Raw genomic sequence first — 27735 nt, forward strand, 5'->3', positions numbered from 1 at the left:
GAGAGACACATGCAACTTCAAAACATTGAGGTGATGAGGGCCCATCAAACGAATGTCAACCAACGAGCCATGGAGGCGAACACCTCTATGGTTAGGCCGATTCATATCTATCTTTTGAGGTATTCTGACAAAGTTCAAATTCTTAAAGTCGCCGCAAATGCTTTGAAGGACAATCCCTTTCTGGACAGTCAGATTTTTATTTCTGATGATGTCTCAAAGAACGTCCGTAAAGACTGAGCAAAGCTTCGAAAAGGTTATCTCAAGGGGATTAAAGAAAGAAGTGATGTCGAATTTGCATTCATACCTTGGTCAGTACCGGCACAAATTTTGTTCAAGGATCGAAACTGCTCAAAATTAAAATCTTTCAAGCTTCTGGATGAGTAAATACGTTCAACTTGTTTTTGAACTCGATCTGCCGACGGAGGAACATGTCTACACTTTGACGTTTATTAATATTTAGCTTAAATATCTTCGATTGTTATTGGTCTAGGTTATCTCGCTGTTAACATTCTGATACTGAATGGTGAGTTTGTTCGTTACACTAGTTATTGATTTGAGTTCAGATTTATTAACACCGATATTGACATCTCATGTATAGTTATTGTAAGAACATTACCAGGGTACTACTGCAGTGTATGTCAAGCTCTAAGAGCTAGAATACTCTTTTGGCTTTATTTTAGTTTTCTTCTTTAAGTATAAGATTGAGTATAAGTACGCTAGTTCAATTCAAGTGATAATCACCTTTATGTGGAGATCCGGACGGGAGTGCATTGCAACCACAGGATGGTAAGTGCGCTTTCGTTTATATGTATGTGTGTTTTTGTCATTGTGTGTGGGTTGATCTTTGTTCTTGCTTGCACTGCGCAGAACACTTTACTGTTGGATGCAATAATCTCTACTTTCAAATAAACTGATGCCATGCATATTGAAAAAATTTTCTCTAACATCATTGTATTTAAAAAAGCGGCAGTTACTCCAGGCAATGAAACAACCTCCCGTATATTGTTAAAATGCTGAGTAAACAAAACTCGAAGCCTGATACAATTAAATTATTATCCTTTAACGTGAGAGGCCTAAGTAATTTTAAAAAAAGAAGAGCAATATTTTCCTGGTGCAGAAAGCAAAAAGCCGATTTGATATTTTTACAAGAAACTCATTCAAGCAAGGAGTGTGAGGCTCAGTGGAAAAAAGAATGGGGTGCAGAGATATTATTTTCTCATGGGAGTACAAACGCCAGAGGTGTCGCGGTGCTTATAAAGAACGGCTTTGACATTGACATAATGTTGTCTCAGACAGATCCGAGTGGAAGACTTTTGTTGTTAAAAACTTTGATCAAAGAGGAAAATTATACAATTGCAAATATCTACGGGCCCAACAAAGATGCAGAAGCTGTTCAATTTTATCATAAACTATCAAAACTATTAAGAACCAATGATTTCGGAAATGAAGAGAACATAACTATGGGAGGTGATTTTAATTGTCCCTTGAATATTAATCTGGATAAAAAAGGTGGAATTCAAATCCCCCGGAGGCACGTCGTAAAATCTATTGAAGAAATTCAAGATGAGTTCAGTCTCCATGACATTTGCCACATAAAAAATCCAAATCAAAAAAGTTTCACTTGGGGTCGCTGTTCTCCTTTTGTATTTTGTAGATTAGATTACTGGTTGATTTCGGATAAACTGCATGATTTAGTTACAAATGTGGATATTTTGCCCTCAATCAAATCAGACCATTCTGCAGTATTCCTAGAACTCGAAGAAATTAAGGAAAATAACAGAGGTCCTGGCTATTGGAAATTGAATACAATGCTATTGGCGAATGAAGAATATAAAAAGATGATCATTGATAAATTGCCTATTTGGCTTGAGGAAGCAAAGGATCTCAGAGACCGAAGATCAATTTGGGATTGGATAAAATTTAATATTAGAACCGATTCTATTATTTTCTCAAAGCGTTTATCGCAAATTCGACAAAAACATGAAAGAGAATTTAACAAATATCAAGAATCATTAGCTGCCTTTCAAGATAATCCCTGTGACAATACGTGAATAACAATAGAAAGATATAAAAGCGAACTTAAATCAATGTCTGACAAAAAAGTTGAAGGTTTAATTATACGGGCAAGGGCACGATGGCACGAACACGAGGAAAAGAATAGTAAATATTTTTTAAATTTGGAGAAACATAACCATATTAAGAAACATATTAGAAAATTATACATTAGTGGAGTTATCTCTACCAATCCACTCTCGATAATGAACGCACAAAAGCAATTTTACACTAAGCTGTAGAGCAGTTCCAAAACAAAGTTAGACACTCCAGATGCAGCACTCTTCTTTGAAAATCCAAATCTATCAAAGCTGTCAAGTGTAGCAAGTGAGAAATGCGAAGAAAAAATAACAATTGAAGAATGCCAAAACATTATCAAAACATTCCAACTAGGTAAGACTCCTGGAAATGATGGTCTGCCAATTGAATTTTCTAATGTCTTTTGGTCATCAATCGGTGAAATGGTGGTCGAAAGCTTTAGCGAGGCTTATGAAGAGGGAGAAAGGTCTAACTCACAAAGGCAAGGGGTCATTACACTTATCGAAAAAACAGGTAAAGAGAGAACCCGTCTTGAAAATTGGAGACCGATTTCTCTCACCAATGTTGACGCTAAAATAACATCCAAAGTACATGTAATAGCAACACGAATTACTAAAATTTTACCAGAGATAATCCACAGCAATCAGACTGGATATGTTTCAGGTCGATACATAGGGGAAGCAGCTAGATCAATTCTAGATGTCATGGAGTACACTAAAACATTCGATATTCCAGGTATATTATTATTATTCATAGAATTCTAAAAGGCATTCGACAGCCTTGAATGGAATTTTATGTTTAAATGCGTAGAAATTTTCGGCTTTGGTCACAGTCTTGTAAGATGGGTGAAAACATTTTATAGTAATGTATCCAGTCGCATTATAAACAATGGATCTTTTTCTGCTAATTTTGAGTTAAGCAGAGGTGTTAGGCAAGGGGATCCTCTGTCGCCATATCTATTTGTGATCGCAATTGAGACTTTAGCTGCTGCAATCTGAACTAGTATCGATATTAAAGGAATTAAATTAGACTTACAGGAATGGAAACTTGTCCAATATGCAGACAACCTCACTGCCTTTTTATCTGATTTAACATCCGCACAAAATCTCTTTAAATTACTTGATCGTTTTGGAAAACTATCAGGTTTAAAGGTTAATTATACTAAAACAGAGGCAATGTGGATTGGTTCGTGTCATGACAGCCCCGAGAGACCCTTATCTTTAAAATGGTGCAAAAGCGTAAAAGCTCTTGGGGTACACTACAGTTATAACAAAGAAGTGTCTTTTCAGAAAAATTTCTACGACAAGATTACCGAAATTAAAAAACAAATACATCAGTGGAGCTGGAGAGGTCTCTCTTTATTTGGTTAAGTATCAATCATTAAAAGTCTTCTTCTCCCTAAATTGGTATATATATTTTCCATCCTCTCGCCTCCATCGGAATTTATATCACTAATTCAAATGATAATATAGAAATTCTTGTGGAAAGGGCCTGATAAAATAACCAGAAGAGCTACAATTAATTGTTCTGACTATGGTGGGTTAAATCTCACTGATCTAGAGACTTCAATTAAGTCTCTTAGATTAGCATGGATTTCGAAAATTTTTAATCCTGAACCGTCTACATGGAAAAGCTATTGTATACATTTGCTCAAACCTTATGGAGGCTTTTTCTTTTTTCACTACATTTATAATATTAATGACTATCATATTAATTTGATTTTTTGTTTAGAAATGCTACAGTGGTGGTCTGAATTTCACTCAAATTTTTCAACGGATTCTAAAGCTTTTGACTCTATAATTTGGAATAATTGTAATATAAAGATAGACGGCAAACCAATCTGTTTTCATAACTATATGAATGCTGGGGTAATTGTTATCAGCGACTTAATGTATTCTCGGAACAATGTTGAATCCTTTAACATAACAAAGGACAAGGGACTAATAGGCTCAAATTACTTGACGTGGTCTGCTGTTTGCTGCTCTGTGCCAAAGCATTTAAGGAATCTCATCGTTGATAAAAACGTTTTTAATACACTTGAGTTAAAATGTGGTAACAAAGATTTTGATCCTCTCTCAAGCAAGAGTAGAAACTTTTATGCTTTTCTCATTCAAGAAAAAGCCAAACATTCAAGAGGGTTCTCTAAACTAATGTCAGATTTTAACCTAAGTGAAGAAGAGACTCGAAAAGCGCTTGTACTTGCAAAATCAGTTGCTCTTGAAACATTTGTACAATGTTTTCAGTTCAAAATTTTAAACGACATTTTGTTTTTGAATACCCGATTAGCAAAAATCGGAAGGACTCAAAGTGATCTTTGTACGTTTTGTCAAACCTCTTGAGAAACATTAGCACATTTCTTTTATTGATGCTCCTTCTCAACAGAATTTTGGACTAAATTTGAAAACTTTTGGTTGACAGTAACCAGGGAGCAAATAAAACTGGAATATATTAACATTATATTAGGAATATTAGATCAGAGATCTAACCTGCTCAACTACTTTATCATTTTAGGTAAAATTTATTTATGGAATTGTCGCAAAAATAAACAAATCCCTCTCTTTTTGCCTTGTGAAGGTGTGGTCAAGAGAAAATATGAAATTGAAAAGCTTATAGCCTCTCAAAGCATCTTAAGCTTAAAACATTTTCAGGCAAAATGGAACCTAGTTTTGAATAACAATCCAATTTTTTTTGTAAAGGAGTAAGTGCTGCTTGTAAATTATGTAAATTTATATGTACATTCGTGATAATTCAAATACCTGTATTGTAATTTTATATAAAGTATCTTGTTAACACAAAAAGTAATTGTGTAATTAGAGTACAATGTAGAGCAAGATTTGTATTATCAGTTGTGTAGGCAGAGCATCTGTAGTAGTTGTTGTGTGTAATCGTAGTGTTAGTAGTAATCGTAGTGTAAGTAACGGTCGTGTTGTAAGTAATGTCAGTAGCGGCGTAAGTGATATTAGTATTGTAAGTAATGTAAGTATTGTAGGTAATGTTAGTATTGTAAGAAGTCTTCGTAGTGTAAGTAATGTTAGTATTGTATGCAATAGTAAAAAAAAAAAGAAAAAGAAAAAAGTGCACCTAACCCCCAAATTTGTTTTTCACTAAAACTAATCTACTTGTTATTTGAAATACTTCTGCAAATGAATTTTTGGATTCGGTTGAATCCTCGATTTTCTGTGCCCCAACGAAATCTCAAAAATAGCTCCAAAAAACTGCCATTTTGTTTAGTGACCGAGTTTGAGGAGAATGGGTCCAGCGGCTGCTGTGACGTCTACCCAGGAAGGTTGAACATCTCACGTCCTCTCATTTCTCTCAGGATTGTGCAATACACATTCGATATGCAATACACAGTACACATGCAATACACATTCACCTTCCAGAAGTGCTATCGTCTGTTGCAGCAATATCCCAAATTTAAAGGAAGATATACTATACAATTTACTGGCGATGGTTGGTCATTGGTATATTAAAGACATAAACGGTGGTTGATTTTGTCGAACTGAAACAAGCAAACCGAGTCTGTGAGAACCATTGAAGAACTCTCACTGGAATTTGTTCTGCAGACTTTCAAATGCTATTTTCAAAATTTTCTTTTTAAAGCCAACCAACAATTTGTAGAAATGCTACCAACAACCTATATCTTCCAATCCCGTGGTACTTATAACATAGACAGCAAAGTTTTGTGATCAATCAAGAAACGTTACGACCGATGTACTGATATGTAAATAGGTCCCAACTGTAGACCGCCAACCAACACTTATTTCTCTTTCGATTTAGATAAAAGTCACAGATTAATCCTTTTAGCCTGCGTAGCAGGCGTATAAAGGGGAAGGGGTGGGGAGGAGGAAGAGAATTCAGGGAAAAAAAAAAGGAGGAGTGGGGAGTGGAGGGGAAAAAGGAACGTGTTCCCTTCTCCGAATTCTCTTCCTCTTCCCCCATCACCTCCCCTTTACACGCCTGCTATGCAGGCTAAATCCTTTAGAATTGCATGATAACAAAACTGTTAGACTCACAGAGTTTTTCGAAGGTTTAGAAATCAGCAGTGTGACAAACATTCTGTGCCGCCGCAATATTGTCGCAAATATGACCGTATAACATTATCTGCGGACCGCTTAGGGAAAACATCCTTTTCGCTTATCCGACAAATTTCACTGCAAACTTTGAGAAAATTTACATTGGTTATTTGGAGTTACGATTTACAATGTGTGACAATGTGAAATCGGTAATTGTATGAAATGTTCCCTTCCGCCCTGCTTCCGGCAACTTCAAAAATACAGGTCAAAACAGTATGATTTTCAATCGATTGAAGCCAGTGTTTTGGAGGTCATTGTCTCGAAAAGTGCAACACTTACGTCGCTCTTATAAAGATGAAGCATTCAACAGAAAGTAAAACACAAACTGGATTTAACAGAACAATCATACCTTGACAAAATACATTCTCACTAAGGACAAATGTAAACGGGCTATAAACACGCGTAGGAATCTTGTGTTTAGGTGACAAAATTACCATCCAAAGCAGTCCTTGAGTTTTCTTTCCTGCTTTTCATTTGCCTGCCCCTCCACTTCGTATCTAGCTTTCCATTCCTAATATACAAGCAGCTCATCCACAAAGAAGTCTTCCCCTTCGTCGCTTGAAATATTGTAAATTGCTCTCAAAGCCCTAGGCAGACTGCAAGTTCACAGTTGTCAAACGTGCTCAATCAAAGTTTATTTCGGATTCTTCCGAATTGAAACTTAACTCTGACTCCAGTGACGAAAAAGAAATGGTTCTGAAACAAAACTTGGCTGTTTTAGTCCCAAAATATTTTGGAACAATTAGTTTTGTGTCCACTTTCTCGAGCAAATACAGAGAGCTGACTGAGGCGCTATTGTGTTTGGTTCCTGGGTAAATGTCATCAGCAACCGCTGCCCCAGACTCCCTAAAACGCGGTCACGCGGCACTTCAAGCGTGACTTTGAAAGGGCATAAAAAATTGAGGATTCAACCAAATTCAAAAATTTTTTCGCCGAAGTGCTTTGAATAACAAGTGGATTCGTTTTAGAGAAAAAAAAAGTTTAGGAGTTAGGTGCACTTTAACTGTGGAAAGATGAACATAGTTGGTTTGAGTGGCCATATACATGTAAATGGGGTAAAATTATAAAGGGTTATACAGATTGGGATTTTGGAATGTTGCACTGTGCAGCTGGCTGTATTAACGGGGTGGCCGCATTAACAGGGTTTTCTTATTAGAAAATGTATGTAAAAAAAAGCTAATAACATAATTTTCCCCTTACCTTACTTCAATGCCAAAGAGGAATACATGACTTTAGAATTCTCTGGCCCTGGTCTTTTGAAGTTACCAATGACAACACTTACTCAACAGGCCTTCCGATACTACGTGATGGTACGATTTCGTACAGTCTGCCTCAAATTGCATCCGATCACATCCGATGGCACAATTCATGAAAAGAGGCATAATTCCTGAAAACCTTCACAATTTTAACAAAACAAAGCATTAGTTAACACTTTATCTAGAAAAATCACACATCAACATGTCATTTCAAGATGATTTGCTTTTGAAAAAGCCCTGAAAACCTTCTACAACCTTCTATTTCATTAACAATCAAAGTTCAAGGCATTCTGGTTGTAGCTACAGCAGTTAAGTTGCACGCGCATGCAATGTACGACACTTGAAGCGGCGTGCGCTTCTGCAACAAATTTGCACGCGCAACATTGTGCAAGTTCTCAATGGGTTTTTAATTTAAGCTGTTTTACACTTAATTGCTATACTTTGTAGCCTTGAGAGTACTATTTTTAAGTCATTGGAAGTTTATTTGAATGTGTATTCAGTTATTTAAGGCTTTTTCATGCATATTCGTTTTGCGTGTACGCTACCCTTGTTTCTAGGGCTTTCTAGTAAGTTCTGTGGTGTCGCAAAAGTGCACGCGTAGCGCTGCAACATCCAACTAGCATTATAAAAGAGTAGTTTTTTCGTTAGCAAGATCAGTTGACGCAAGATCTGTTAATTCACCGCAAGTTAACAAGTTTCTCCAAGTTTATCATTGTTCTGGTGATCAAGGCAGCACCAAGGTAATTACTTTTCACGCTATTTTAGTTTGTTTATTTAAGCGGTTTGTATCTTTAGTCGTTTAAGTTCAGTTTCACTGCTTGTGAATTGTAAATTTAAGTCTTAAGGTTTTGGATAAAGTCAAGTTGTATACAACATCGTTTTACCGTTACTGTAAATCAATCTTAAGTTTTCTTGTTTTCACTTTTGTAACTTTCGAAGCATTTTAAATGTGTTTATATCCTGTTATTTTCGCAAGCTAATGTGTAGTTTATTTGTATCTTTTATTTTAGTTCTCATGGTGCTTATAGAGTTTTTAAAGAATTTCAATAAACAGCAGTTTGTGAACCAACGTTTAACCAAATCACTGGAGCAATACTGGTACAAGTTTTCATTCTCAAAAAATTACCTATTGGTGCAATACAAACAATCCCTTTCTTTGCTTGGACTAATCAGAATTGCAGGTGTATTTCGACAACTACAATTCAAGCGATGTTTACCACAACGCAAAATGTAACTTCTTTCATGGAATTTGAAACAAATGCGTCCCTTGTGGATAAGTTTGTAGTGAAAAAGCCTGCTGCTGAAAAAGCCTGCTGAAAAGACTTCTGCCAAATTTTAACTGTGAAAGATGAGATAGAGCACGAAAATACCCCTTCCACGTAGGTGATACATTGTAGGCTGAAGATGCAATGTGATTGATCATCTTCGGTAGTCTGTGGTGGACAAGCACCTCAAGTCTCTTTTTCAAAATTTATGTTTATTTTTTTCTTTATGTTCAATTTGTCTTTGAAGCAGCACAAATAGAGTGATTTTCTTCTCATGAAACCTAGTAAAATATTCCTAAGAAAGCTCACAAAAACTTGCATAATGTGCATAAATTATCGCATCACAGCCCATTCTTACCGGATAACCTGCCTTGAAAATTTTATGCAATTTCTGTTTTTTATTGCACAGTATCATATTATTAGCCTGACTCAACCGCTAATCGTAGTAGCCAGTATTTTCTACAGGCGTGTTCTGTAGGGCATTCAAATAAAAATATCTCAAACCAGAATTTTAAAGTTTTCTTTAAATCAAGATGTATACATACTTGTACATGTATCAACCCTACATGTATGTCATTACTATGTGTGCATGAAAATGTTGGGGTCACCTTGGTCATGTAGGAGAAACCAAACATTTTATTTTGCTGTTGAGCTTATCTTGAAAGAAATCTCTCAGTGTTGTGTACATGTATGTGCACATACTCATGCACACCAGCAAGGGATGCAAAAATCATGCACAGCAAGGAAATGCAATGCAATTCAGTGGAGTCACCATAATGTGCCTCTATATTGTGTAGTGTAATGCAGAGTTTTCAAATTTAGCTGGCGCCTGGCGCAAGTCACCGGCTACTTTAAGCATTTGCGCCGGGTACTTTTCGTATTCCAAATTTTATTAGGTAATAGACAATTCTGTTTCACCAATGTAATCGTGATCTGATCTTTTTGAGAAAATAAATAAGCGCTAACAGATGAAAAAAAAATACTTTAACAGGCGGCTGTTATATGTACCTTTCGAACTTCGAAGGAAGAGCATTTTTTGGCAGAAAGTCTGCTCATATGCACAGACGTGCATGTATTGGCATGGCAGCACTGAGATTTCTTCTCATGTGCACAGTTTCCAAGATGAAGCAGAGGCAGCAAACAATGCTGTCCTTTCTTTCCACAGCCGAGAAGTCACGAAGACAAACAGGTGACAGTAATTTTAGGAATGGGCAGTAACAGTGGGCAGTAATGTGTTGTTCCAGTTCTGAAAGAGACGATAAAACAATCCGACCAACAGTATCTGTGGCTCTAGCCACGTTCGCGTGGTGAGTGCGAAGGCAGTCTTCCTCGTGAAATGTTACTCATTATGACTGCACCAAATGTATTTTCAACGAAAGGTTGAAAGAAGTCTTAACAACAAAACCCTTCAACAACGCAAGTGTTCAGAATTTCGGACAAACGAACTGCGAATACGTTCAGAAAGAAACGAGATCACTGACTTTGTTGTGATACTTCATGTATGTAGAAGGAAAGATATCAACGGAAGTCACCTTATGGAAATATTACGTTAATTCCCTTTATTTATCTGCAGCTCTCTTTCATTACGAAAGCAAAAGCGATCTTGAACCAGAACTGGAGGAAAATGCATTTTGGGGGTCAAAACGAAGAGTTTTCTCTAAAACTGAATTCAAGGAAAATGTATTCACTTTGTAAACTTCTCTGGTATATTAGGTGTAAAGAATAAACAATAAAAATTGACATGTGAGGTGCTTACCATTTAGCAAAAAAAATCCAGAAATTTGGGTTCAAAGTCAAATGGAACTGTAATTTTCCAGAAAATCCGTTAGGAAATTGTAGACTACCTCCAGAAGTAGTCTTTTTTCCTTACCATTTGGTAAATTGTCCAGTTTCCAGTCTCTCATCAGCCGAAAACAATTATGAGGAATGGAATTGCAAATAGTAAGAGCCATCTCGTTCGGTTGGTTTGCTGATTTTGGAAAAACCCTTTCCCTTATTCAATGGTCATCCCAACCGTTTTATTCTGACAAGTGGTAAGCACCCATGTATTCACTGCTTTTGTTAGATGCACCAGACATGGAAGGGTCTCGTATACACAGCATATCAGATGCTAAAATTTTTAAAACAACTAATTAACCATGTGGCCATGGGCCGAGCATGGATCATGTTCTACACTATGTTTATTTATGTATTTTTTTTTTCGTTTTGTCGTTGATCAGACCCAAACTTTCTCTCAGCCAAATTTTGAATCACGCAACTTGTTATGTTTATTTGCCAAAAGCTGTTCAAACATTAATACACGGACAATGTTACGGATATTGTTTTCTTTATTGTGGGTAAAATATATTGGATTCAAAGGGAATAATGAATACGCTAAAAAAGGTATTACATCAGCCATGGAATGCGCTGACGTTGCAGCTTTTTAATTTATTTTCGCTACTTGACAAATAAGATCGTGTTTACTTTGCAAGTTTATTTCGCCAGAAGTGACAGTCATCAATTTATTTGCAATTTTGCGAGTATTTCTTGTGGGTCTCGGCAAATGAAGTGAATTCTTTGGCTGTTTCATCGCAGCAAGTTAAGAGATTTGAAGAAAAATTAAATATTTGCTGAGGTAAACAAGAGCTTGCCAGAACTTGCAGCGTTTAAGTCAGTGCTAGGGGAAAGAACACAACCGTTCTAAAATTAGCCGTGGATAGCGTAAACCCTCGGATTGTGTGACTTGCGTAACTACTTCAAAGCACAAACAAATTAAATTTTGACTTTTCAAGAAGAAAGCTGTTTATTAAAAGCAGTATTAATAGCATGACACTTGTTTCCTTTTGTATCATTCATGGGCATATCCCGAGCCAACTTCCAGATTAAGACCGTTATGTCGTCATAGATTTCACAAAGGCTAAGATTGATGGTGCAATAGCACAGTTTGTGTTGATCAAGTGATGTGTTTACAGTAATCAATGAATCATCAAGGACTGCTTGCATTGTGACTGTAGCATTAACAAAACAGTTCAATTTTAAAAGTGCGGTTATAAGATCTAAAAGATCTTCTTGTTTTACAAAGTTTTTCAACACTAACCCTAGTTGATAAGTGTAGAGTGGCCTTCAACAAAATCAGTTTGCAATAAAATGCACCAGAATAAACTTCAAGGCACCCTGATTTTCAAAATTTTCTTGGGGGAGCACCCAATTCCCCTGTGCAGAAGGGTACATATATCTGCCAGGTTAGAAAACTACTGGTCCAAACATAGGTGCACAGGCCAGGGGGCGGGGGTCTGCAGTCCTCCCAGTTTCAGAAATTTTTCAAATTTTTTGGGCAAAACGCTGATAATTCAGGCAAAAGTACTCAGGAGAAAATATTCTAAAAGGTTTTCAGGCTACTTTCTCTGATGTTTGCCTTGAAAAAGCAGAGTTCAGGTCAAGTGATATAAGGATCCACTCAGCTACATGTATTCTATTTTGGAAAAGCCCTACAGTGAAACCTGTATTAAGCAGACACCCTTCGGACACTCATTGGTGTCCGCTTAATACAGGGTGTCTGCTCTAAACAGGTTCAGCAATGATGTATAGTTAATTATTGACCCTTTTGTAACATAGTGTAAGATCAAAGACTGCTCATAGCACAATGTCCAGTCAGTCAATGCATCAGTCTGGAATAATCTACTTAGCTTTAATACGACATTGCTGAGCAATGTTAAAGGAGTCTGAGCTGAGCTTTTAGAGGTAAAAAGCCCTTGAAGTGGCCGCTTATTGCAGGTTTTGTGCAACAAAATGGCTTAATATTGTGTCCGTGTCTGCTTAACAGAGGTGTCCATTCAGTGCAGGTTTATTTTACTGTGGGAAGAAAATTTAGGGACTCGAGTTAGTGTCCACTTAATAGAGGGTATCTGCTTAAATATGGGGTCTGCTTAATACAGGTTTCACTGTGTCTGTTTTAAATGAGTATCTTGGAAATGCACAAGATAGATAGATATTTCCATCAACAAAACAATGACAAAAGAGTCAAAACAAACAAAGACCAAGACTTGTTTTTGTGGTGGCTCTGAAAAGAGCCATTTTGAATAGCTTCACAAAGAGCTTTTCGTATGAGGAAGAATGAACTTTTTCTTTTTTAAGTGTCTGATTTTTCTAGGCCCTCAGTGGAGGTCACAGAGTATACAAGGTTTCAAAGTAAATATTTTTGGAATGATAACAGTTTCATTAGATGTGAGAATTGTGAAGGTTTTTTTTTTTTTTTTTTTTTCAGGTAATAAGGTCTGTGCCCCACCCCCCAAAGTCTGAAGGTCCCCGTACACCTATGGGTCCAAAATTGTGAAATGGTATAACTGAAACATGAGTAATGAAATGAAATGCACTGCTACATGTACCACCAGTGATAAAACCAGTTGTGTTTAGAATAAACAAAGCGTGATGTAAAGTACAGTCTTTAAAGTATGAAAAATGCAAGATGTTGTCATCATTATGGTACTCCTGTACCTTTCCATTAAGGTCTAAGTCTAACATGCAGCTCCAAGACCTCTTTCACTTCTTGCAAAGGCAGACCTATAATGGGAAATAAGTGAGAAAGAATCTCACCTTAAACTTTATCTCTGCCAATTCAAAGATACAGAACATTTCATTTGGTTTGGTAACCTGAATCAATTGACAAAGAGCAGACTGAAGTGTTTATTTGATAGCATTGAAACCCTGGTAAGAAATCTTTATCTAGCCCCTAATCCCTCTAGGAAATATATCACTTTTAGACCCTGCTACACCTGAGAATTTCTGCGACTGTCCATAGGGTGTGCATGGGTATTGCTTTGAAACCATTTATTTTACTTTGAAAGATTAAATTACATTGCAGGCCTTTGTTGGGAGCAGTATTGTACAGTTGATTATCGTGTTATTAATAATATAAATTTGTTTATGTTTTTCAGGATTGTAGTTGTGCTTGCAGAGCTCATAAAAGTCTTCACATTTACACAAAATCCTCAACAACTTCATGTATTTGAGACAGCGCTTAATCCTAAAGGTATGCTGCACTCTATGCTATACTATATGAAGAGTGTACAATCATATGCTATTAGAAAACTCATATGCTAACTATATTGATGAAGTATGTGTACATGTATCATTTTGAATTTAAAAAAGTGCACTAATCTCCACTTGTCATGAGAAACTTACATGTAATTGACTGACTGTTGGAGAATCTATTAAGTATATAATAGCTGTTGTAAAGGGGTAAAAGTGAAGTAACCTTAACATGGCCAATGCAGTAATTAAACAGAATGCAAATCAATTTTGTCAAGCCTAAACAGAAACCTTACAGTATTTTATTTTTTGCATTAAACTCCACGATATTACATCCAATTCTGGCAAATTAGCATCTAAAATAATATACAAATTAAAGTATAATGCGTGATGTTTTGTACATGTACAGTCATGTAGAAAGTAATTGCAGGGCTGGGTGCAAAACCATACATGTATGTGGAACTTAGATTATATTTTGTTTTTTATTTTCATCTAATTTCGCCAGAAAAAAGCTCAAAACATGTTCCTGTTCCACAATAAAGCAAAAAAGGTTGTTTTGCTTCAAAGTTTGAAAGCACTAAACTTGCATTACTTCAAAAAATGGCAAAATGTTTATTTAAATGTAATATGTCCATGTGCATCCTCAAAGATGTTGATTTCCCTTAGTAATGTTGATTACACATATAGGCCCAACCTCAAAGACTGTATGGATTTCACTTAAGAAACAGTAAAATGTTGTTTTCAGTTCAACATGCTACCTTAAAGATATTCATATTTATATTCATACTGTAAACAGTGAAATGTTGATTAAAAGTCAATATGCGGCCTCGAATGTTGGTTTCTACGGTAGCCCAGAAGGATCACCAACCGTTTTTGTTTTTGTTTTGTTTTTTTTAAATTTTTGTGTTTTTTTTTAAATTTTAATTTCTTTTTAATTTTGTATTTCTAACTTTTGTTTTTGTTTTTGTTTTTTTATTTTGTTTTTGTAATTTCTGTTTTAGTTTTCGTTTTGCCTTTCGTTTTAATTTTGGTTTCTGTTTTGCGTTTTTTGCGTTCAAAAAGAAAACAAAAACAAAAACATTAAACAAAAGCAAAAACGAAATCGAAAACGAAAACGGCCGAAACAAAATCGATGAGTGTAGACCATCATGCTTTACTTGCAGTTGGGAACTTAACAATCCATGACGCGAAATTAGTAAGTACGGGACGTTTACCACAATTGGGGTCTTTGTACTGTGTGCCACTCATGTGTGGGGTACCTAAAGGCAAATTCTGAGGATTAAGACAAATATCGTGACAAATGCTCAAGTCTTCCCTCAGTGGCCTAAGTAAGGTATGAGTCCCTTCCAATATTTTCTCCTTCGCCAAAAGGAGCTCGCATGCAATATGTTTGCATCTGTAAAGTTTCTATCACGCGCAAACACGAAAACCTCAAACAATAAAATAGAAATAAAACACAGAACACGCAAACAACGAAACGATCATCGTAGAATAAGAAAATAATTTCTTCGCTGCTTTTGAAGCCAGTAGAAGTTTAGGGCCGCAGCCAGATTGCCAAAACAAATGAGGCAAGTCTTGCAAGCTCCGAAGGCGCGCGTGCAATAATTAGTTCATTGTTCCTTAGTTCATTCGTTTGCGTGAGGCTTGAGAGCTCTGCAAATGATATGCTTTTATTTATACAACGATGAAGAAATATCCTTGACTTTACTTGAAATCTTTGTGACCTTTGTACTTGCTATATTCTTCTCCCAAGACAAGTAGACAAGCAATGAAATGGCCGTAGAGGTTATGGTAACCGATGCATGACTACGCTTGACGGCCAAAAGATCACACAACGGTCATGTCATGAATACTGCCAGCAAAGCATGGTGGTCTACACTCACTGATTTTGTTTTGGCCTTTTGCAATTTTGTTTTCGTTTTTGTTTTTGTTTTTATTTTTGTTTCCGTTTTTGTTTTTTGTTTTTTAATTTTTGTTTTCGTTTTTGTTTTGTTAATTTTTGTTTTTGTTTTTAATTTTTGTTTGCGTTTTTATTTCGCTTTCTTGAACAGAAAAAAAAGATGACAATGAAAAACAACAACAAAACAAAAACAAAAAATTAAGAAACAAAAACGGAAACAAAAATTAAAAACAAGAACAAACACAAAAATTAACACAACAAAAACGAGAACAAAAATTAAAAGACAAAAAACAAAAAACCTTGAAAATGAAAACCAAAATTAAAACAAACATTAAAAAAATAAAAATGGTAGGTGACCCTTCTGGGCTGCCGTAGGTTTCACGGGGCTCTTGAGGTTAGGGGTAAGGTTGGGATAAGAGATTAGTCCAGTGTTATTGCCCCCGTAGGGTTTTGGCCCAGAGGCCAAAACCGAGGAGGCATCCTAGGATTCCCCGTGTGTATACATACAAGGAATTTCAAAAAAGTAAGAACTGTGTCGGTAGTATGCGAAGCGTTCTCGATTTGATGAAACTAGGCGCACACGGTGGTCTCGGGTAATGTGGGGCAAGGAACGCGGCCTCACTAAAAGACTGGAAATCAAGCCTAGGTGGTGTCAGGTACATGAAATTCTTGATTTCAAGGTCCTTGCAACCACGAGTTCGCGTTTCGCCATCTTCTAGCAGCATTTCAAGGTTCTTGTAACCACGAGTTCGCGTTTCGCCATCTTCGAGTGGCATTTCAAGGTCTCCCAACCACGAGTTCGCATTTCACCATCTTCGAGCAACATTTCAAGGTCAAAAATACACTCCAGTTATAATATGTCCTGCATGACGATTTTAGCACAATCAATTAAATTCGCTTCGAACTGGCCGAAATTCTCGTCTACGACAAATTGAAAACAATTTCAAAGATCCTGAAGATGGATTTTGGGAGAAAACAACTTGGAAGGTATAATAGAAGTATAATAGAAATTCGAGGCCAACTAAATAGTTACATACCCTTCCGATTGCCAGTTTTGCCCTGGGCATCTCGTTTATTCGGATTGCTTATTTGTATTCAGTAATCCTACGTGGCGTAGAGCTTACATGTATGTGTGGGCTGGGCACAGGCGACCCAAGCTCATAATGCGAGGAGTTATCTTTTTTTTATTTTTATGCGAACATTCAGCTAAAACATGACAAGCCTATGACATATACGGCACATAATGACCGAATTTGACTACGGGAAACGTGACTCTCGCCATGCAGCGTATGGAGGTCAGGTGTTGTGTAACAACAGTTTGAATTTATAAAGGTTTGTATGGGAACACAACGGTTTTGCTTGAAAAGTCAATTATTCTTATATTTTGTGAATAAAATCTACTCACCCTGTTGCTATGTTGTATTCTTTGTTGTTTGCCAGCTCCTCAGGCCGATCTAACGTGATTCTGGTGAGTCATCGTTCTGTACAATGTAGGTTAGTAGTGGAAACCTGGAGCTGGCAAACAACAAAGAATACAACATAGCAACAGATTATTAGTAGATTTTATAATTGAATAATTAAACCGTTGCGTTCCCATACAATCTTTACAAATTCAAACCGTTGTAACACAACACCTTCACAAGCTGCATGGCGAGAGTCACGTTTCGGTCGTTATGTGCCGTATATGTGATAGGCTTGTCACGTTTTGCTGAACGTTCGCATAAAAGTAAAAAAAAAAAAAGATAACTCCTCGCATTGTGGGCTTGGGTCGCCTATGGGCTCGGTGACTTTGCAGGAATCCAAATGTAGATGTAAATGTTTTGCAGCGTTTTCGTAGCCTGCGTTGCAGCTGGACGTGTCATAAAATCCCCGATATAGTCCTATACCTATACCCGCGGTTTAGACTGTCTACGACGCAGGCTACATTTTCGTTGAGGTCAAAAAGCTTGACTCTAAATTTGCATATATGGTGACTGTAATACGATACTTCTGTTTACGTCTCATAAAAAAAAAAATCGACTTCCGTTCTGCTTGCGAGATACATTTGCTCGTATATCAAGACAAATGGTTTGTTTCAGCGTCAAATTGGAACAGCAGAGTAGTTTGACATAATTTTTTGTTGCGCTATAACTTTTTTGAGTTTATTTCTTATAAAGTTCTACTGCGTGAAATTTTTGGAAAAGAAATATTAGTTTCCATGATGGCAACCTTTTTTTTTTCCAGAAAGTACTTTTTGCGTCTTTTCTAACGAGATGTGGTAAACTTCTCTGCTGTAAATGCTTCGTGAGAGTATTATGTAAAGAATATCATGAGATAGAATGAGTTAAACAGAATGCGCTGGTTTAGTTAACTTAGTTGATTGTTTGGATCATATTCATGGTAAGATGCGTAAGTTACTGGAACAGTAGGAGTGATATAGTATACACACAAAAATTAGTTCATACAAAAATGTTCGATAGTGATAACTATAACAAGTTTAGTGGGGTTAGGGCTCCTATTGTGATCTGTTTAGGCAACTAGAAACAGTTACCATAGGTTGACTTCACTTTTGAATAGCCAAGTTTGTTAGTTCCATTGTGCAAAAAAAGGACTTAATCCATTTTCATTCAGTGTGTGCCATTCTTCATACAACTGGCCTCTAATTCCAGAAGTTCGAAACACTACAAATCATACTGATTTTAAATAAAATCAGTTGAAAGTAATGTGGATCACAAATCTCTCTACCAGTCGATCACTACTTGTTGGTCATTATCTTTGGGACTCTCTGCATCAGTAAATTTGATGAATACATATCCTCTACTGATACTCTTGCAATTTCAGTGCCATGAGTTTATTGTTGTTATATGTAAGTAGACCACGAAACATCCACACGTCAACTCACATGCAGGAAAGGATGGCGGCCAATTTCAAGACAAATTTCACCCCTCTAAAATCAGATCTTGCTTTACAAACTTTGATGCTGGCAACCCTTGGCAAATAGACAACAAGCCATGGGAAATCCTGCCTCAGACATGCTTGAAGTAAATAATCTCCTGAAAAACAAAAGCCCCTGGAGACAACCAAGAGGATTTACAATGTTATACATGCTTATGAGTTTTACCACAGGTAGCCAAGGTAACTTCTCTTAGCATTTGTATTGATCTCAAATTCAATTCAGAGGAGTTCCATGTCTGTTTAGAAACGATGGCCTTGTAAAGCAGTCAATTCTGGCATTTGTTGCTGGGATTGTATTGCTGACTATAAACAATTATTTAATATGCACGATTTGTAGAAGAAGTGCAAAATTATTGTATAATCTTATTTTGTGGATTTCAGAGCTTCCTGATAGGTCACTTTGGTTACCTGTGGTCATGCACAACACAAACCAGTCAAATGACCAGTCACAGACAAATTTCTGCAAAAAAAAAAAAAAAATTATTTCTAAAACTACATGTACATAAACCAGTAATCATGCAACTTTCCACTGAATAACCTAGTAATTTGTGAGTGTTTAAGATATGCCATAATTAATTTTTTATTTGAATGTTTACATTGTAGGCCTCTGTGTCTTATGTCCAAGCAGTAACAACTCTTTATTAGCATTTCCTGCACGTAAGACCGGACATGTACAGATTGTGGACCTGGCCAACACTGAGCGAGCTCCACAGGAGATTGCAGCCCATGAAGCTGCTTTGAGTTGCATTGCGATGAATTTACAGGGAACACGACTAGCCACAGCTTCAGAAAAGGTGCCTTATACAGTGTAATGTTTGTAATACTCATTGCACCATTTGTCTGTGGTTAGAACATCACCTCAATCTAAATTGTTCTATTGGGATTAGCCATTTCCTGTCTCTAGTAGCTGTTTAATAACAATTTTTTCCAATAATTAATTAATTTTTTGCTCTAAGTGCTGTAAGTTACATCTACGTGTGTAGCCTGGTAGCTGCGGTTTTAGTGGGTTTTGGTGGCTATTATTGTGGCACGGGGAGAAACAGGCTGTCCGGATCCTTGGGTTTTTTATTGCCACCTCTTCCAACACCTTTTATTTATTCAATTAGTCCAACCAATCAGAGAGGTGTTCGTAAAATGAAACTTGTTGATTTCAACAAATCAGTTGAAAAGAATTGCACGAGCTTTTGTCGCGAAGGGCGATACGCCAAAAAAAAAAAATAAATAAATAAATAAAGCGAGGAAGACTTCCTAACCTGAGAGGTACGAATGATTTTTACAGATTGTGTTGTTGTCCTTTGAAGATTAAATTCGGTGATTTTCAAAACCTTCGTATATTTCCACGAGGCCCTGTTAGGTGGGGTACCCATGTCCCCTGTCTGAAATTCGCCACCAGCCATGTCGGCATTTCGCAAGATTCTTATGTCGCCTGTCGGAATTTCGTCTCAGCGGAGTTGTGTCAGGAAATTTGACCTTTTTCGATTAAAACGAAGCTACATGTATAACACATCGTAATACCTTTGTTTATTAAAAAAAAAAACCGACACAGTGCTCTCAAGTCTCACGCATTGAACATGAGGTTCACGCAAACGAATTCAATCTTGCGCTCTCACGCTGAAACGATTATTTCTCACGCATTGAAGGTTCCTTGCTGTTTTAGTCAAGTACAGATATAATTAAGTATCTCTTTGGATATAATTTACTCCTTGTATGCTTTGCACTTGCTTCGACCACTTTTCAGCAGTAGGAATTCTTATGCACAGCCAGCATTTCTCCAGTCAGTGGGTTTAATGGTTACTTTAGGGTTACTTTTAAAGCATCATATTTCGACTCAGAATGAAGGAAAAGACTTCTTAGCTACTTTAATTTTTCAAAATCTTCTAAGGGGCTGGGGGCATGCTTTCTAAGGGCTTGGGCATGCTTTCGAGCGCTGAAGTTGCTAACCTCCTAGGGAATGTGGGGACATGCTCCCCCAGGAACTTTTGAAATTTAGACGCTTGGAATTGCTATTTTCAGCCATTTTCCAGTCAGTACTTGGACCGAATGTACAATCGAACCTATTACTATTTTTACCATGTTTATGTTTAACAACCGTTCTTTAACTCAAAATCTCAACGGCCTCAATCAGATAATCTCTCCTATCTATATTCTTCCTTTGAATTTGGCGTAACCCTTATCTTCTGCTGAAGACGAGAAGACCTTGGCAACTTTCCCCTGTCTCTCTTTTCCTTCCATAATGCCATTTGTTGATAATACAGCTTCATATTCTTTCACTGGTTACCCACTAATAAAAATATGAAGTAGACGGTCGAAGATCTCTTTCCTTTTTCCTTAAGCGTGTTTTTAGGCGTTTTAGGGCACTGCTCACTCAGCTGAGAGTGAGTAAAAATGCTCAGCAATGACGGACTCGATTTATTGGACGTGGACGTGGACGTTTTAGCATATATAAGAAACCCTGAGTTGACCCGTTGACATCGCGCGTGAGAGAGGAAAACACATTTAAAACTCTGGAAATGCGTCTTCACTTCGACTCAAACGTTTAAAACAATCGATGCATTCTCAGTTCCGAAATTCGTTGTCGGTCTATCTTGCCATTGGTGTCGCTTTCTCTATTTCGCTAGAGTAGTCTGTCGTTCGTCGCCAATTCATAGCTCTCATGTCGCCTTTTCAAGGCCATGTCGCTTGTCGGAATTTACCCCTAACAGGGTCTCTTCCACGGAAAGCTTGTTCAAGGTCTTAAAGATAAAAGACATAAAAGGGTGCGAAACAGATTTCTCCTTGGCAGAACTGTGTTCCAAGATTGGATTCAAAATTGAAAGATCGGCTGAGATATTTGAACATGCATGCAAGGCTTGTGAAAGGAAAATAAGGGATGCATACGAGCTGTACAATTTCATTGTAAAATGGGGTTGACAGGCCTACATGGACTCCTACGGTTTGTGACATTTGTACATTTGTCGTTCTGTTGTCAGTTCTCAACCTTTGCTTCACACGTGTTTATGAAGGCCACTTACAGTTGATTTGTGTTATTAGAGGAATTTTGGTGGACTTATGCATTATGCGTGCATAAGCCCAATAAACTATCAAAATCTTGTGGGTTTCAGGACGTGATGTCACTTGGCAGAGCTTTAGGAACATGAGTGGCCTAGAAGGTAGACTGGGTACTAGTATTTCGCGTGATTGTTTTCTAGTAAAGGCGGACATTGCTACATTTGTGGTACGTAGTCCTTGCCAGCTCTTGTGATATTGCATTGTCAGCAAATTAAAGACTACTTGGTGTGCAACAAAGGTGGTTGCATAATTCGATCCATCGATAACTTTGACAGGGGCTTTTAACCGAAACTTTTGCCAAAAATCATGTGCGAGAGTTTCACTCGAAAAGTGTTCTTCTTCCGCGAAGAATGATTTCAAATTTCCATATTGTCTCATTTTTTATATAATTACTTTATCTTTTATTTTAATTTACTTTATTACGCGGATGCAAAGCAATTCGCGTTAGAAATAAGGTCGCGTGTTTTTTTTTTTCCTTCATGGTGGTCGCAAATTGTAACGCAAGTTGTTATAGTCTACAGGTAATTACATTGTAGCCAATGGTAGCACCTGTTGCATGTTGTTTTCAAGGTTGATTTTGTCGCAACATGGAAGGCTTCAAGTGGTAAGCTTTGAGTGCTTCACGAGATACACAAACCCTCAACTTGTCGCGAAATGTGAGCAGATTTTATGCGTGGCAAGTTGTGAGTTTGAGGAACGAGCAACAAAGCCAAAATTTGTTGCTCAAGTAGACCCGCTCTCTACTATTCTCAATAACAAGTTGATCGCGCAAGGTGAAAAACTCGAAACATCAACCAAGTTGAGAGTTTTTGTATTGAATATATCGTTGTTGGCGATATACGAGGTACGGGTTTTTGTTTTTCGTATTTCGCCGCCTTTAGAACACAGCGCAACATATTCATTTTTTTGTAGAACATGTTAGGTGGACTGTATGTGTTCAAAGTAAATTCGAAGGTGTATATTTAATAAAGAACCATCGAAATAACCTCTTATTTAGCTGTTATAAACTTGGAGTTCGTTGTTTTGAGCTTAATTTATTTTCGCATTGCTTCGATTTGAAATATTTAAACGTGAACAAGCGTTTCGAACGATTGAGAAAGGACTTATTGAATGTTTACCCTGCAGCTCACTTGATCTGACCAAATGTCTCAAATGTATGTTGTTTGCGCTTTCAGATCAGACAGCAGCGTCTTAAGAAACTAGCATTCATTTTTAAGACGGAGCAAAGCCATACATAGCAAGCCGAATGAGAACAGTTACTGTACGGCTCGTAGAAAACGTGGGGTAACATTCGAAATAAACTGTTCAGAATAATAGAAAACATTATATTGATTAGAGAGCATCCATGTGTTCTGATCATGTATAATCGATTCGGGCGACACGTATGCAAATAGCATTCGAAAAATTACCAGCGTTTTGATTTCTTTTCTCACGTAGAAGGAGTGTGTCTGTTTGCTCGAGGTCATTTTATCTATTTCTGAACGAACAGGTGTTTCTTTTCCAGTATAAGTGCTGTGATTAAACGAGATTTTCAAGATGTTCATCCCAAGAATTTGCTGGCTTTACGGTAATTGTTTGGTTACAACTCTGAATATGTTGATATTACCTATTAACGCGTAAAGGGGAATCTCTGAATTTTTCTCATTGTGACTCCTATCAAGCTAAGATCACACAGACCATCAGGAGTTCTTTTATATGTGAGAAATACCCTTCACTCTTGTATTTACTTGTCTTTTTTCCCGAAATTTTAAGATCATGTGACCGCAAGTTTGTTTTTCACTTCTGAGCAAGTTGTCGGAGAAGTGTCGTCGTAAGTGTCAACGCAGCATAAAGGAAAAGGGAACTGTCACAAAGGACAAATCTTTGTTTGTGGGGGGCTTGGAAATTTTCCCCAAAAAATCTTCGCACAGAAAAAACGCTTAGACGTTTTGCCACCAAAATTAAATGGCCCGAGGCTGTGCAGGTAGTCCATTATTGATAAGCCCATCTCCTTAGAGGGGGTGGGGGAGGGAAGGGGGCGGGGGATAATAACAACTAAGGTTTTCTCTTTTCTTTAGAAAAAACATTCACCATTTTCACTTAATTTCGTTACCTGGCCTCACTCTTCGCACAGAAACCAATGATGATCACTGCAAACTTAAGAAAAACCATCCGCTTTAAGGCCTCTAGGCCTCTTGTTTACTTTATAAATGCGAACTGCCCACACCAGGATTCGAACCGCCGACCCTTCCATCCGACTTCCGATTCCCTGACTGAGTCCTACCAGCTGCGCTACACTGTAATAAAGACTTTTTGTGAGGGAATACAGCTATTAATTCATCACATTTTGACTGAAACTGCTGATTAAATGATGATTACCGCGGGCTTAAATGATTCGCACATCACAGTGAGCTGCTCCGAATTCAAATGGTTGTTGGTCTCTGCTGGAAATCACTCAATATGCTCACCAAATGACTTGTTTTGCTGGCTACGTTATCTATCATGGATATTTTGGATGCTGGACGGGAACTTTTCATTCTCACTCTCCACTGTTTGCCCTATAGTCAATAGATAGTCTGGATAGTAATAATTTCGAGTGATCCTTCACCGGTCCTTCTATGACAGCCATTGCCAGCGTTCTACGGCGTTTGTGGGGCGTATCGTTTCATATTGTGTTGTCTGTGCTTTTGTTTTGTTTTGAGTAATTCTTGTACAGCTTACAGTTGCGAGTTTAGTTGCAGTTTTCAAGGTAAGTTTTTTCCGATTTCTCAATCATTCTGTTGCAGTCATAATTTTTTCCTTTCATTTAACACAAGCGCGCATCGGAAAGACAAACGCTGCCGCTTGGTAAATGTTTAAGAAAAGAAAAAAATTAGTAAGAAAGAAAAGAAGAAGCACCGGTCTCACTAGGAGTTGAACTCATAGCCTCCCACTCACTAGGCAGACACACTAACAACTACACTTCTTGTGGAGAAAATATTGAATTCATCGATTTGTACGGAAGCGCTGGGTAGTTAAAAACGTTCTTAGCGCGAACGAATTTATTATTGTACTTTTATCTTTCTAGTAATTGCCTGCAACGAATAAAACTAGCCACAAGCCCACAAGTACGCCTTGCGGATTTATTTTTGGTAGAGTGGAGCCGTCAGACTGTGCTATAGCAAATATTTAGAGGTTATACGTCTGCATGGTTTCCGCTGTTATCTGCATGTCGCTTCGCAGAGTACGACACCTCTGTAATTTACCATGTGCCTTTACTTACGCCGCCCCCCCCCCCCGAAAACAACGGCTCCCCTTAAGTAACGTTAGTTTTTTCCCTTCCTACTGTCCCCCCGAAAGAAGTACTCATCCGAAAGTAGTGGCCCTTTGAAAAAGTCACTAAACGAGAAAGTCTCAACCGCAGGTCATGCGGATGGAACAGCCTGACTGCAGGACTGAACATTGACTTAAAGAGCTATCTGTGATTTTATTTTGAACTTGACTGAATTTGTCTTGAATCTATGATTTATAAACTGTATTTGTCTAGCAGCAGAGTCAAATGATATACTGTAGGGTAATCAGTTGTATTGCGATATAATGCGACCATTATATTTTTTGATTCACCCTACAGGAACAACCGGTTTAGGGCCTTTTTTTGTTTATACATCCTGCACTGTTTATGTGGGTAGTTGGAAACATACATAAACGGAATGTTTAATTTCTTTTGTTACGCGTCCGCTTTGTCTGAAACGACTGTCGCCGCACAAACGTTTTTTAACCATCCGAAAGTAACGGCTACCCGTAGGTAGCGGTCCCTTTTGCCTGCTAAATTCGAAAGTAACGGGGGCCGTTACTTTCGGAATTCTATGGTATGTATAAAAAGTCTCCAAGTGTTGGCTTTCAAGGGACAAAGTTTGAAGTATTCCTTGAACATATTGCTTACCTGCATTCTAAATTATCACGGATATCATATTTATCTTTGTCTGGTTTTTCTTCAGAGATTGCCGTAACGATAACATCTCTGCAACGTGGTCGTCGTTTGTACTTTTTAATGGTAAAATAACGATAACAGGGCTTCTCGACGAAAACATTTCTTCTCTTGTGTGAGCGAATATGGTGGCAACATAAGGAGTTTTTTAACCGCCATCTCTTGCTCTTTCTTTGACACAATACTCTGAGCTTCTCTTACAATTTAGCTACACCTTTTTCAATACTTTCAGAATCAATTACTTGTGGTTAGCTATTTTCCAATTTCTTGCTTCGCGGGAACTTTCGATCAAGTGATACCATCATCTATCCTTTGGTGGATTAACAAAATTCCTTATTGACGCGTTTGTCATTCTCAGCCAATCCGAATTTCCCATCCACTGGTGGATGGACAAACAAAAAAACCCAAGAACCTGTGCAGACGGTTTCTCCCTCTCTCTCATCACCATTCTTTATGTGGCTTCATAGCTCGTTTTCACAGGCTCGCTGCTCGTTCCGCAACAAAAACCCACCAAAACCGCCGGCTGTGCAGGCTACTATGTGTGCAGAAGGCAAGAGAGCTACATGTAGTTTCACTGTTAAACTTCTGTCTGGAATGTTTCTTGTGTTATAACCAATCACAAGTGGGATTGGGAGCAAGGACAAGAATCAACATCAAACTCAACCCACGTATGACGCCAGGTCCAGGATTCAAACTTGGGCTACACTAGTGCTCTTTCCACTGTGCTACTCCTGCTCCCCTTAACAATACTTTCCTTTCGATGCAAACTGAGTTCTCTTTTCTATCTTTGAGCATACATCACAGTTGTCCAGTTAAAGTCTAGGGGAGGCAAGTTTGGATACAAGCTGCGAAACGTGATCTTGTGAGCTGCTTAATTAGTATGAAAACAGTTGATATGTAGTTCCTGTGTATTGTAAAACTGCCTGTCTGCATGCATAGTTGTTTTATATCTTGTACCTGAATGAATCAACTGTGGACTGTCATTTTGTGCTGGTTTAATATTGCAGGGTACATTAATAAGAGTTTTTGATACAAGTAATGGAGCACAGCTTCATGAACTCAGGCGAGGATCAGGCAGTGCTAATATCTACTGGTAGGAACTGCTGTCCCTTTATTTTGTTTTTTGTTTTTTGTTTTTTGTTTTTTGTTTCTTTTCTTTTTGCTTTTTACCAAACAATCATCATCATTCAGTCTTTACATCATAAATGCAACTAACTTGCACACAATTTTAGTATAACCAACGTAATTTTTAAAAAGTGTGTGGGTTAATAGATTGTGATCACAGTCTGAGGCAGAGAGGGTTTTGTACCAAATAAGACTAATGTTCTCCCAGCACGATCCTGAGCAGCGTTGGAAGATAAGAAAGTTATTATGTGAGTGAAAATGTTATGAAATATCAAAATCACGGACTGGAGAGATTCTATAAACTTCAAGTTCACATTTACTCATTTCATGTTCAATAACACTCACAAGGAAGAAGAATGTTGGGAGAATGGATTTATTCGCCCTTTAAATTCTATTTGAATGTGTGATGTTTTTAATTTCACAAATGTAATATTAGGCCAGCTGCAGTCAGTTTCATTTATTATTTGCAGTATCAACTTTAACCATGACTCGGAATTGCTGTGTGTTTCAAGTGATCATGGTACTGTTCATATCTTTGCTATTGAAGATCCTAAGAAAAACAAGCAGTCTAGGTAAGATACCTCCTTTCTGAGAAGATTGGATTGTTTTGGAATCATACATGTAATATGTGTTTGCTGTTTACTGGATAACATTAAGGATGTATAGGCCACTTTGTCTTGGTCCATAATATACCGTCAATGGCTCATTGTGAGGGCAAAGCACGGTTGCATTCATTTGTACCTGTGACCTGTGGGATACCCCGGATATGTGACTCTTTTTCAGCCTTCGACTGATTCCATTCTTCATAGTGCAAACCTATTTATTTCTTTACTGATCATTTTTAGTCCTAAGAATGAAAGTTGTTATCTTGTTACTGATTACCATGGTGTTCATAATGTCATTTTCGAGGGCTTAGTAATTTATTAATATATTCCTCAGTTTGTCGGACTTCTTTAATTAGCCCCATCTATTTGCCCGACAGTTTGCATGAACGAATAGGGTGATTACAACGAGAAGTAAGACTGGTAGTGCTCTTGTTTGGAAGCCTAAGCTACTTTAAACTGATAATAGTATTTGCGGTCTGTGA

The 27735-nt window shown here is 37.5% G+C and overlaps 1 protein-coding gene across 2 annotated transcripts in view; it reads left to right on the forward strand.

Moving 5' to 3' along the window:
* Positions 1–27735, forward strand: part of LOC145489667 (WD repeat domain phosphoinositide-interacting protein 3-like) — a 39596-nt gene that overhangs the window by 4946 nt on the left and 6915 nt on the right. For both annotated transcript variants that reach the window (XM_081468698.1, XM_081468699.1), the window contains exons 5-8: positions 13602–13696; positions 19133–19323; positions 26531–26616; positions 27119–27220. In XM_081468698.1, the coding sequence (XP_081324824.1) occupies positions 13602–13696; positions 19133–19323; positions 26531–26616; positions 27119–27220 (474 nt within the window). The remainder of the gene's footprint in view (positions 1–13601; positions 13697–19132; positions 19324–26530; positions 26617–27118; positions 27221–27735) is intronic.

Source organism: Orbicella franksi, chromosome 6 (assembly GCF_964199315.1).
Source record: "Orbicella franksi chromosome 6, jaOrbFran1.1, whole genome shotgun sequence".
NCBI lineage: Eukaryota > Metazoa > Cnidaria > Anthozoa > Scleractinia > Merulinidae > Orbicella > Orbicella franksi.